Source organism: Contarinia nasturtii, unplaced genomic scaffold, assembly GCF_009176525.2.
Source record: "Contarinia nasturtii isolate CC-2019 unplaced genomic scaffold, AAFC_CNas_1.1 Cnas_scaffold_993, whole genome shotgun sequence".
Classification (NCBI taxonomy): domain Eukaryota; kingdom Metazoa; phylum Arthropoda; class Insecta; order Diptera; family Cecidomyiidae; genus Contarinia; species Contarinia nasturtii.
In genome coordinates this window covers 2,420,539-2,433,324 of record NW_022198340.1, presented here as the reverse complement: position 1 = coordinate 2,433,324, position 12,786 = coordinate 2,420,539, and the positions used below count along the sequence as shown (strand labels likewise).

The following is a 12,786-nucleotide window of genomic DNA, read 5'->3' as shown; positions in this document are numbered from 1 at the left end:
CAGACATACACACACAAAAAATGGACTTAAAAAAAGGCACAGGGCATATGTCACAAGTCAAATTAAGTCAATTCGCTCATGCCTGAAAGAGAAGTGAAAAAGCTCCTTTACTGGATTTTCCGACTTCATAAATACGTAATGCAAGGTCTAGAAATTAGAAGTAGGTCAAGCTATTGGCTTCTATCAATTGAACATGAATCGAAGAGGCGAACGTAATGGCAAAGTATAATCTATATACCAGCGATGGTATAACGTCGATGTGGTGCTAGCGCTTATGTATTTTTCATTTTCCTTATTGAAATATCCGATTCGGAAATAGAGAGTAAATTGATCAGAGTGGTCAGTGCTTTGGAGTGGTCATATGCGATTACACAGTGATGCTCTGCCATTAGCTTTCGTTGTGAATTTCACAGTTAAAGACGTGGAGCAAAAGTATTTTCACCAATTTGTTTCCGTTAAATTATTATCAATTATCATCATGTTCAATTATGTCTGAATGGTTTGGGCATTCTTTGTTACTGTTGTTTGCCTCCATTAATATTCTTGTGATGGTTTTCCGAATGTCGACAATCATTAGCATGAAAGGGATACAAACGAATAAACAAGAGAGTTGTTTGGTTCGAACGAACAAGCCGACAACACGGAATATACATTCGAATTTTTCACAATCGTGCAAATAAACTTTTTTGTTCCTGTTACGCTGAAAAAAAAACATAACAACTTTTTTTTAACGAGCACAAAGCATTTCACAAAAATTTGCATTCCGTTGCTTGTGCGGCATTCCATCAATGTCAAAAAAATGACATGAAACAAAAAAAATGCTCAAAAGTATTCTTTGAATTCCATGGGGAAACGGTTGTTGTAAATACAAACACATTTGTTGTATGTGCATGCACACTCACACTCTAGCTCTCTCTCTCTCTCTCTTTCCTTTCTCTTGTTTTCGCTTTTTTCGGCAGCATTAAAATGAAACTTTGAAACAATGGATATATTTTACCCCGCACACGTATACTTGCTCCCATATTCCATACGGTTTGTTGCAAAACGTATTGAAGTTAAAAATCGATTTTATTATGAGGATTTGTTGCGCCGTGAAAAACAACGCAAAAAATAGTCAACGCCGACCCTATTCAACCGATTATATTTTAAAGTAAAATGTGATTAATAATGCTTTTAAAAAAAATTTCATAAATTTTATAATTAACAAATGACGAGAGCAGAGATCCCTGTGTGAAAATGATTTGTGTGCTTGAGTTTGTTTGTTTTTTTTATATACCAGATCTATGCGGTGCTATTATTTCAAACGCAAAATCACATAAAATTATCATAACATTCATTTTCATTCTATTGAAATAGAAAACAATATGCATATTAATTAAACTAATTGTATGGTATTTTATGACACTTTTTTATTTTGAAGAGCTGCTCAACGAATGGCCAACAATAATGCGCCAGTTAGATCGCGAGTTCCAGACATACCAAATGCGGAGCGTGGCGGATTTTGTGGAGCACTCCAGCGAATTCAACCTTCAATGCCAGCTGTTCTGGCGAGACGGCTGGCAAATAAAGAGAACTATGGACTGGGAAAGGTGAGTGTTTGTTATTTTCGTACGTTTCCGTGTTTCGTGCATGTTTGACGTTATTTTATGAAAAATTTCGCACAATCATTATACAAAATACATTTTATGTACATGAATAAGCCCGTATGAGTACTCGAGTGAATTTTCATCAATGTTACATGCTATGTGCGTAAACAATATAAAAAATTAACACGAAAATTTATACAAACTATCAAATTAAATTATCGTTGCACCAATTTGCCAAAGCCCATGCAATTTATATCACACAAACACACACACACACACACACAGTCATACGTGGATGAACGGTTGGTCAGTTTCATGTTCACTTGAGGCGCCGAAATGGAAAAGAGCAACTTCTGTCACAATAATTTTATGTATTCGCTTGCCATCGAATCTATCAGCAAAACGACACAACAATGCACAACATATAAAACATTATATCCAACACAAAAAGTTTAATGCACACACAATGCTCAAAATCACACAACAGAAACATAAACTCAAAGTGACATAGTAGTATCATGGCAGTGGGGCACACAAGCCACTATGCAATGCACCATTGATAGCATAGAACATAACAACAAATACCATCGAAAAAATTGGCTACACATTTCCCAATAATAAACAACAATAGCAGACATTTGTTAATGCGAAATAACCGGACAACTAACAAATATTGACATTTATTTTGTCGATGTAACATACAACTATTCGATGCATTTATGCGGTTTATTTCTCATCCTTTCTCAAGTCTCAACCCAATACGGTTTTGTCTCTTGGTCGTTTTTTTTTGTTTCACTTTCAATGGGATCTTCGTTTCCGTTTATTTTGTGTGTTTGTGCTGTCCACTTTGTTTACAGTTCAATGAATCGAATGTTGCTTTATCGAAAAAGGAGAGAAAGATCCATGAATGAAGTAAACAAGTTGAAACGAACTTTTGCTTATTATTCGATTACTTTGAGTATGGCCAAAGAAAATGTGAAAAGAAAAGCGAAATAAAGTTTCCTGTTAACAAAACAATATAGCTTTTTCTTCAAATTAAATAAGCTTGCATTGCTTTCACATCAAATAATAATAATATTGCATTACCTTAACTTAATCAATAAAATTCACTTGAACAATCTTTGATTTATTATCAATTTCCAAGACGGAGTAAAAATTATCAACAAATTTTTTGATTAAAATTTGCCTCACTCCTTTCGAATGTACATATAAATCAATTAATTTTATCTAATGATGGAAAAAGTATATTTTTTTTCACACGACATCAATTTATAACATGCCAGCTCTCGCGTGCTCAGTCTGGTCGCCGACCGTTCACAGGGGACACACATATATAACATATACATTTTTATTAATTATATTTTGTAAATAATTTGCAGCTAATTTATTAATTTACTGTGATTACTTGCATGCATCACATTCGCCGTCGTCGTCGTCGTTATCGTCGCCTCTCCATCAATATTATTAGCAAATTTTGACACTTTGTCGAAAAATTTCGAAGAAAAAGGCACAAAATTAATTGATATATTCTCTGTGTCTCCCATTTTCCGTTGAATAGGTTAAAGTTATGCTTCGCATATCGGAGTCAGCTTTGACGGAAGATTCGCAAAAGCCTCATTACTTGTCTATTGACAAGAAGAAGCGACAAATTACATTAACCGATCCAACAACATCGGCACCAAGTTCGCAAGCATCACAAGAACGAGGCCCCAAAGTTGCCGCACCGAAAATCTTCGCATTCGATAATTTGTTTACCGACGAAGATGCTCAAAGTGATGTCACATCATCGGCTCTATCCGAAGTCATACCCGCTGTGCTTGAAGGCAACGACGGTTGCTTGCTCACGCTTGGCTATGCCGAATCAGGTATGTGGAAAATTAATATTTTTACACACCATCATTAATCAAAATGCGATGCAATGTTCATTTATATTTTTCGGTTGACAGACTCAAAAATCATCATATCACATGACATCGTAAAATATTGTCAGAGCATAAAGTTTATTCATTATTTTCTATTCTCTTATTTTTTCAGGTCAATCGAAAACAATGTTTGGATCACTGGCATCGGCAAAGGAACTGGGTGCAATACCATGTGCGATATCATGGTTGTACAAAGGAATTAATGAACGTCGACAAAAAACTGGCGCACGATTCTCAGTTCGGGTAAGCGCATTGGGTGTAAGTGCATCGAAGCCGGGCTCATCATCAAAAGATCTTCTCAGTGCACATGCAACAGGTAAATAAATGAGTACAATCATAAGCACTTTATTCATAATGATTTCTTCGCTTGCTGTCTCACTCACTTTCGTACACACACACACACCATATGGATGGTGGTTCCGTTATTCATATATTATTCTCAATCGCTCAAGATTTCGCTCTCTCTCCGTTTCTTTCCTTGGGTGCGATGACTGTTAAATGGAACGGTATGCCATCATTCCGCATAGTTGAAAAAGTACAATACCATACATGAAACACATATTTCACATTCAATACGACCATTTTTATCCGGTTAAATAAAAAGCACTTGAGTAACACAGTGAGTAGTTGAATGTAAATAGACGTAGATGAGTCACGATGGGAATTATGCCGTGCGGTATTTCAACGTTTTTTTCTTTCATTCATAAACTATTATGATGAATGCATTGTTCGAAGCAAAACATCCTCTTAATAGCGGCATGACACACAAATAAAGTACACGACTAATGGCTTTGGTCGACCCAATTTCTTTCGATTTTACTTTCAATCCATAATTTTCATTTTCAAACGACCAATATATTTTCCGTTACAAATATGTAGCAGACTTTTTGCTCTTGCTGGAATTAGGACGTTTTTGTTCGAAATGAATGTAATATTTATCCATCAGTGTAGGACCTTTAAGGGTTGTACCGTCTTTACATTTCGTCAGTTAAGTTTGTTTTAAGGAAATTCGTCTATTAAATTTATGGAAGCGCTGTGTCTCTCGCTTTAATTTTTCAAATGGATTCTAAATCGGGACATTGCAAACATTAACTTTGATGGGCCATAAGTTGATGGTGTGTATTTTTTTAAAATTTAATCGCTACAAATTGTAATTAGTTTATCCTTTTTCCGCGAGGCCACTTGGAAAATACAAATATACGGAGCGGCTATTAAAATGATGCAATAAAGCAAATGACTGCAAAGCAAACTGGATTCGAAGAAATTTTATGCATGCCGCGTGTAAAAAATGTTCTCACTTGAGTAATACAACGAATAGACATCACACGATGGATCACTTGGTATTGTAATTGAAAAACTCAAACAATAGAATTTAAATGTTTTCAAACACTTCGTAATGAATGCGGAATGAAGCGAAGACAGTTCTTTTTTTTGCCTCCGTTTGTCAAGAAATTTCAATAGATAAGAGTGCAAATTACTTCACATTGTTCGTTTCATTGGGCTCCAGAAGACGAAACAGAACAGAGAACTAGAGAAGAGAGAGAGGAAAGGGGGAGGGAAAGAAGGAGATATAGAGCAAGTGAGCTAGCAAGCCCACTTGTGCGGCAAATGAACAATTCGTTAAATTGCTCTCGATGAGATTTGGCCATTCCATCTTTCCGCATTCCAATGGAGTAATAAGATTTATTCTAAATTGTTTGCTAATGATAATGATAGTCTAGACATGAGTCGTAACCGACCAAAAAAGATTGAGCCGCATTCAATTTCAAATTGTGGAGATTGTACAGCGCTTTCCATTGTTTTGCCTTGTATGTACGTTTGTAAATGATGATTTTTTTTTATTCATCATTTCGGCGTAGAATCTCAATTGACAAATATTCGAAGCGTTGAGTAGTGAAGTGTTTGCTGCGTATACATAGGAGTTAAATAAACGGTAGTTCACAGCACAAACAACGACAACAAATCTGAAATGACAAAGCGGAACCCTCACTCGATATTTATAACGGCTTGGTTTTAATTAATTTTCACAATTACTGTAATGGGAAGGGAGTGGCGACGAATGGAATGTATGCATTTGATTCACTGAAATCAGTCAGCAAAGAGTGAAAAATAGTGGCAGAAACAGCAGCAATGTTTATATTTATGCGTAAAGCAATTCAATGTTTGCAACATCATTTCATCGTCACTACCGTAGTCGAATCGACTGTCTTTTCGAACGGAATCCCTTTTCATATGACAATTATTATTAGGAAATTGATTGCTGCCTGTAGCATATACGAAACAAGTGACATGCTCCGACGAATGACTTCAATGGAAGGAATGTGTCGCAAACTAGTCAGGAAAATTGATTACCGAGCACGAGAAAAACCATAAATTTTAAACGGTAAAATTGATTTGTCTCAGTTGTTGATATAATTTACTGATTTTCCACACACAAACAGTCGTTTGACGTGTGTACACTTGTGCCTGCGAAGCAGTTGGTAATTTTTTTCTTCTTTCATTGTCCCTCTAATAATAGCAAACCATCTTTCACATTCCTTAAAATTCGAATCGACTCAATTGTGAGTTGCTCTTTTTTTTCTCTTGTCGGGGCCCAAACGAGCATATTATGAAATCATCATTGATATGAAGGTGGTTCGGCCACTCATTTCCAACAAGCATAAACATTTTTATTCTTCTTTTTTTTCTATTCTTTTCCCGTCGTTTTTTATGTTTATAATACATTTAGAAAATCGAAAAAAAGGGGGATCAATTTCCTGACCCTTCTGATTCGATGACACCCGAATATATGTATTATAAGAAAAGAAATCGGCAGCAAAATACAAACATACACAATAAAAAGCGGAAAAAGAAGAAGGAAAATCGTAAATCCAAACGTAAATGCGTAACATAAATCTTGCAGGCTTTGATTTTATTTAACTTGCATTTTTTTCTCGTCTTCTTTCTAAATAAAGTGGCTCGGGGTGTTATTTGTGTGTTTGAGTTCCGTGTATATTTTGTGTGCAAACAATGAAAATGGTATGGGTTGGTGATTGCAAGTGCGACAAAATTAATGCTACTGTCGTTTTATGGTACGCTGCTGCTTCTTTAAGTATTGCCGCATTTACGTATATATATGTGTGTGTATTTTATTTTTATGTATATGTGCACACCACATTTTATACATTTGCACATTCCATAGGTATTTTTACGGCTGCTGCTAATGCTTTCTCGCTGAATACCGATTTTTCGACACAATGATTTCTCATGGCGGAAAAGTCTTTCATTCGCAATGGAAAGCGAAAAAAAAACAGCAACAAAAATATGCTGCCATGGATCGAATGCCAAAGAAATATTGATGTTTCTATTTTTTATTGAGGATAGATAAGTGGAAAATAGCTGAAAATGGAATTGTAAATATTTGCTTTGTCTGATACAGCTTTATTGATCCTTTCGATATTCCTGGATGTTCCGTGTGCCGAATATATTTGTCGCTTGATGCTGCAAATTGATGTCGTCACAAACATACACTTTTTTCCCACTCACTTACTCACTCTCTTAACTCAGTCGCTCGCTAAAAAATCTCCCCTTCGTATTAATACATCGAAAATCGTCGAGCTAAAGAAAATGTGTCTGCACATGTGAAAACAACATTTTCATTTGGATCTTATGCAAATCGATTTGCATTCGTTCTGTAACACAGAGAGAGAGATGAAAAAGCAAGCCAATGAAAATGCGACAAAATAAATGTCTGGCACTTATTTACCGAGTAAATTGTGTGTTAGTGAAGCTCTAAGCAAATGTGAGAATTGAACTATTTTCTACACGGCTTTGACTTAACGTTTTTTCCCATATTTTTTTCTCTTTCGTCTTTTTTTACTTTCGTCATCAACACAGATTCGGATGATTCGCCGAGCGTGTATTTGCGTGACGATTTTTTAGGTGGTCCAACTGAATTGAGAGCACCAACAGCCGAACGAGCTGCATTATTTTTAGATTCAGCACTAGCATCACGTCTTCCGGGCAATTCGGAAGCGGCAATCATTTTTACGTTGCACGTATATCAGTATAGTTTAGCCGGAAAAGGTGGTGTTGCTGGCGGTCGAAGTCGTTTGCATCTTATTAATTTGGGCGGTTGTGCTAATCGCTCCGGTGGATTTCCTTTGTCCGGCATTGGTACCACTTTGTTTGCCATTCTTGGTGGTCAAAAGCATACACCAAACCAAAATCATCCGCTGACACCTCTACTCAAAGACTGTTTAGCTCCAATTACTTGTCACGTTACGATTTTGGCACATATCATATGTTCACAGGTAAGGCGGTTTGAATTTCAAAGAGAAGTCAGATGACGAACTTAAATGGGATTTTATTTGTTCATTCCCCTCGCTCAATTCAGACACATGCAGATGTTCTCACTACAGTACAAGTTGCATCACGAATACATAGAATGCGACGACGAAAACATCGATTGCCTTTGTCAACGCAAAAAGCATTAGGCTTTGATATTACAGGTAACACAAAAAAAAATTGACTCGCATAAGCAATGACAAAAAAAATCTATATATGAAAAGACGATGATTGTAACAAATTCAATTGAATACAAAAAAAAATTATAGGAAACTTTTCAAGTTCGGATGGTCCAGATCCTTCGAGCTCCGACCTATCGGCCGATACGGTAATTTATTTGGGGCCAAGCGATGATGCCACCGACGGTGAACATCCACCAGTTTACATCCCATCTATGAACTCTGGCGATAACCGATGTTCAATGAACAAAGCGTTAAAGGGATCGAGTGCTGAAAAACCCAGTAAACTACCGCTGAAAAAAACCACAAAACGTAAAACAATCAATTTCATTTTATTACCTTTTTTTGTGTTGGTTAAATGGTTTTATTTCCCCCGTTTCGGAATGAATAACACATTTTCTTTCATTTGATATAGCACAAAGTCCGGTACCGAACCAACGAACTGATAGCCTTAAGCGTAGATTAGCAACAAATTCAAGTCCGATATCATGCGAAAAACCAACCAGCGATCAAATGCCATCGTATCAATACAATCCATCGATACCATCGCAATCTCAATCCGTTTCATTGCCAAATTCACCAAAAATCATCGCGTCACAGGTAAGACATACACCAGCGCACATATCATCACCGAAGGGTTCACCGTTACGACGACCGAGCAACAGTAATCACGGAAGTCCAAAGCGGCAAGTGGGGGTCGAAGAGCAATGGATCGATGGTCCGAGATTGTCTAAATTTAAAGTGGCCGAAGCACGACACTTGATGCGCGAAATAAATCACGTTAAAAAGTGTGAAACATGGATTGATGGTCCGAAAATGTCGCCCAGCAAATCGATAGCCGTAGGTGGTGCAGTGCCAGCGTCATGTTCGGCACAACAAACATACGGATATATGGACACACACAAAAAAATCATGATTCGACAATGGGTGGAGAATCAAACAAATCAAGTGTTTAACGCAAGCAATTCAAGTCCAAAGATAAACGCTCACTCGCGAATATTGCCAATGCCGGTCAATGCCAAATGTACATCAGACGATGAAGAAATTTGTATAGAAACAACATTGAATGAAATTACCGAAAGTTTATGCGGCGGCAGCAGCAGAGGACCCAATCGTACGATGGATATTTCGATTCGAATGAGCGGGACCAAATCAGCTCAAGAAGTTGAAACCGAACACTTTGATGTTCGATCCATGCAATCGGCCATATCGTCACATCGACAACACGATTCACAAGAAGACGAAGACCAAGATAGCGGCCCATCCGAAGTCCCGCCTGCGCTTCCATTGATTGAACCACTTAGCTCACGGGAAATATCACACGATAGCATACATTTGATGTGCTCACGGCATGTCTCACGCGAAAATTTGGGATTAAATATTCAAACAATTGACTGCGGTCTACAAGTCACAGAAGAGGAAATTGCCAGAGAAATGGGACGGTATGTATTTATTCGCTTTTATGTTCATATTTTTTGTGTGTTCACTTCAATTTGCTGACGATGAAGTGCTGTTCAATTGATTGTAACAAAATAAATGCATCCTATATTTTATATTTGTTTCATTTTTTCCACGTCAGTGATCATCCATTGAGCGCATTGAGTCATGCAAATATGTCAGTTATATCCAGTTTTCGTGCGGGCGGTTTTGGAGATGCATTCAGCGATTGCGTGATTGGTGAACATACGAGGTAATTTTTTTACAATAAAAATAAATTTCCATAATCCGGATGATATACAACAGAGTATTTTCAATTCGTTATATTTGTTCAATCATGTTAACGACTGAGTAGAACGATAATTTCAGCATAAAAACATTATCGATTTGAATTCACTTATATATTTGTTGATTTTTTTTTTTTCATTTTTTTTTTCGAAAGGAACCAATTTGATCAATTAGCACAGCTGCGAGATTTGTACACGTCACAATTGGCAATGGCAGAAGTAACGCCAAATTATAAAATAAATCATGCTGGAAGTGTGTATAGCGAGCCAGCGTTTAGACTCATGTCAGGATCAGGCAGTGTATGTAGTGAGCCGGTATATCGAGCGCCCAGCCCAAGATGTCGTGATTGTCGTCAATCGATGACACTATCACGAACGCCCAGTCAAAGTTCATTGCCAAGTTTAAATGGTTTAATGCAAATCGGTGGACTGGATCAATATGCATCGTTACGCCACCCCGACGGTGCTTCTGATCCGAATATAAGACAAAAAACCGAACAAATCTTAACGGTCGATAGTAAAATAGCTGAGATTTTAAATGAACCAACGATAGTCGAGTTGATCGATCACAAAGTGATAAGTACGCATTCAATTACGCCAATTGTATCACAAACGCAAGTTCCACAATTGCCTCCATTAAGTCTATCAACGCCCGAAGCTTATGACAGTGGTCATGATTCATCCACTCCGCGAACTTCAAAACATTCAGGCATATCACGACGAGCCGAAAGCGGTTATCATAGTGTGGCAACGTGTTCGGCAGCAACAGCTCGTGATGGTGACGATTCTAGTTTTGGATCTGGTCCTCATGATGGTCCACATCTTTCACATGCTCAAAAGATAACGCTTAAAAAGCGAAATCGTCAAGAGAAATCATTGTGCAATTGGCTGAAAAATCCATTCACATGCACACAACCGGACACCGAAGGTGAGATCAGCGACTTCTAGTCGAAATATTCGCTTGAGTTATCATTTTTTTTCGTTTAAAATCTAAAGATAAAATACATAGTTAAGAACGTGCCGATGGTTCGTTTATATGTTAAACGTTAAATTCGTTGAATGTCTTCTTTGTTAAAATCAAATCGTTGATTTGTGTTTGCATTGGCTTATTTAATAATAGCAGTTAAACCAATTTTTTTTTCTTTTCAATTTTTTTTTTATTGTTACGTCGCCTTTGATTATGATTATTATTATTGAAGTAAAAGAAATCCGTTAAGAAGATTTGATAAAAAAAAATTCAACGAAACACACCTGAAACGATGATGTCTTCGACAAATGATTTACTAATTGTATTGAGTAGCTTACTAAGACTGACATGACTTTTTCCGCAATGTTTTTTTGCACATTGAATGATCGATTTTTAATGAACCCACTGTCATCTGATGATTTATTGCAGATGACGATTCATTTAAAATCGATCCATCGACATCAACGAACCAATTTTGAAGGGTAAACGAATTATACTACCATCTAAATCCAATTGGATTCTTTTTTAAAGTCATACAATGGAACTGGCTAGCCGCCATTTATTGGAATTTTTTCCATACCGCTACGTGGATTAGCCAGTGCTATTGTATGATTTATCCATATAAGACAAAGAGGGATTGTGTATAAATGCAACATTTTTTCAAAATCCTAAAAGAATTTGGTCTCTCTTGAGACATTAACAAAATTATATTGGAATTTTACACCTTTTTTTGTGCGTGGCGAATTAGGTCATTTTATGTCATTCTTATGACTAGGTAAATTAGTAAATCTATAGCTATTTATCCAGATTCCATGTAAAATATCGGTGAAATGAATACCTTTGAATGAAAATCATGTCTTCGGAACACAATATGTCTTCAAAAATTCGACGGCATTTTATCGCAACAACAAACTCTACATGTATTATATGAAAATCAGTCGTAAATATTTTCACTTGGCATTTATAATCCGAACTGTTTTTAAACCATACATTTTTCCAAAGCAAAGAAGGAATGCTGGAATATTTCGCGAAAATCCTTCTTCCCGAACAAACTCTTAAAATTTTCTTTGAAAAATTCCTGATTTCTCAGGAGAACTTTCGTTCGGGAAAACTATTTTCGGGAAATGTTCCGGCATTCACAGAGAAGCAAAGCTGCTTCAAAATGTATGAAGAAATGCAAAGCTTCTCGAGAAAAAATGCATAAGATACAGCGAAGCACTTCATTATCATTCAATTTTCACACAAAAAAAAATTAAGTTCACAAAACCTTTCAGAATTTACAGTTCTTACAGCAAAGTATTTCGTCTTTGTTTTCAAAGATGTTTCATTTTCATTAAAAATGCTTCAAAGTAATTCAGTTTAAGCGGCTTTTGCATGAAAATACGCTTCAATGTACTCAATGTGAATAAATGCGTAAATGTCGTCCAATTGCCACCAGCAAACTTGTGTTAAGTAAATAAGCAAAAAAATGACCGTCGTACTAGTGCCAAGCATTGATGAATAAAAAAAGCTTCACTGTCATTGAAGATGAAAATAAATATACATACTTATCAAGAGAAACATTAAGAAATCCGATACACATAACATAAATTCAATAGCCAACATAAAAATATACATATTTTATAATAAAATAAGTGAAACGGATTGTAATTTATAGTTAAAATATGTGAAGAAATCGACCGAAGAGCAGAAGTAATTAAGATAACGTAGAACCGTAATACAATAGAACATGTTACATGTCTGTGGCAATAATTATAAGTGGAAGTGGAATAGTTTCTGGCGAATTTTATAGATTGTACATTGAGATTCGTCTGCTAATGGATCATTTTCTTTACTTCGATGAATTGAAGATGATTCAAGAATATACCTCCGATTTGTATAACTGAATTTGAAATGTAATTTATCGAGTGCAATGCACTCTCGTCTCGACACCTATTTGATACAGTATGCATGAGTCTCCATGGCATTTCATTTACACAAAACAAATAAGATTATTATTTTCAACTGAAAATCCATTATGAATGAACGATGACGAATCTGACAAGTTATTTGTATAGCTTATATCATCCCAAACAGTTTTTG

The 12,786-nt window shown here is 36.2% G+C and overlaps 1 protein-coding gene across 4 annotated transcripts in view; it reads left to right on the top strand.

Annotated features, from left to right (window-relative positions):
* The window catches only part of LOC116343355 (kinesin-like protein CG14535), a 53,258-nt gene extending 41,061 nt beyond the window's left edge, over positions 1 to 12,197 (top strand). For all 4 annotated transcript variants that reach the window (XM_031771372.1, XM_031771373.1, XM_031771375.1 and 1 more), the window contains exons 3-11: positions 1,421 to 1,589; positions 3,145 to 3,451; positions 3,621 to 3,824; positions 7,385 to 7,800; positions 7,884 to 7,998; positions 8,104 to 8,325; positions 8,429 to 9,455; positions 9,593 to 9,703; positions 9,893 to 12,197. In XM_031771372.1, coding sequence (XP_031627232.1) covers positions 1,421 to 1,589; positions 3,145 to 3,451; positions 3,621 to 3,824; positions 7,385 to 7,800; positions 7,884 to 7,998; positions 8,104 to 8,325; positions 8,429 to 9,455; positions 9,593 to 9,703; positions 9,893 to 10,685 — 3,364 coding nt within the window. In that variant the 3' untranslated portion in view covers positions 10,686 to 12,197. The remainder of the gene's footprint in view (positions 1 to 1,420; positions 1,590 to 3,144; positions 3,452 to 3,620; positions 3,825 to 7,384; positions 7,801 to 7,883; positions 7,999 to 8,103; positions 8,326 to 8,428; positions 9,456 to 9,592; positions 9,704 to 9,892) is intronic.
* The last annotated feature ends 589 nt before the right edge of the window (positions 12,198 to 12,786 follow it).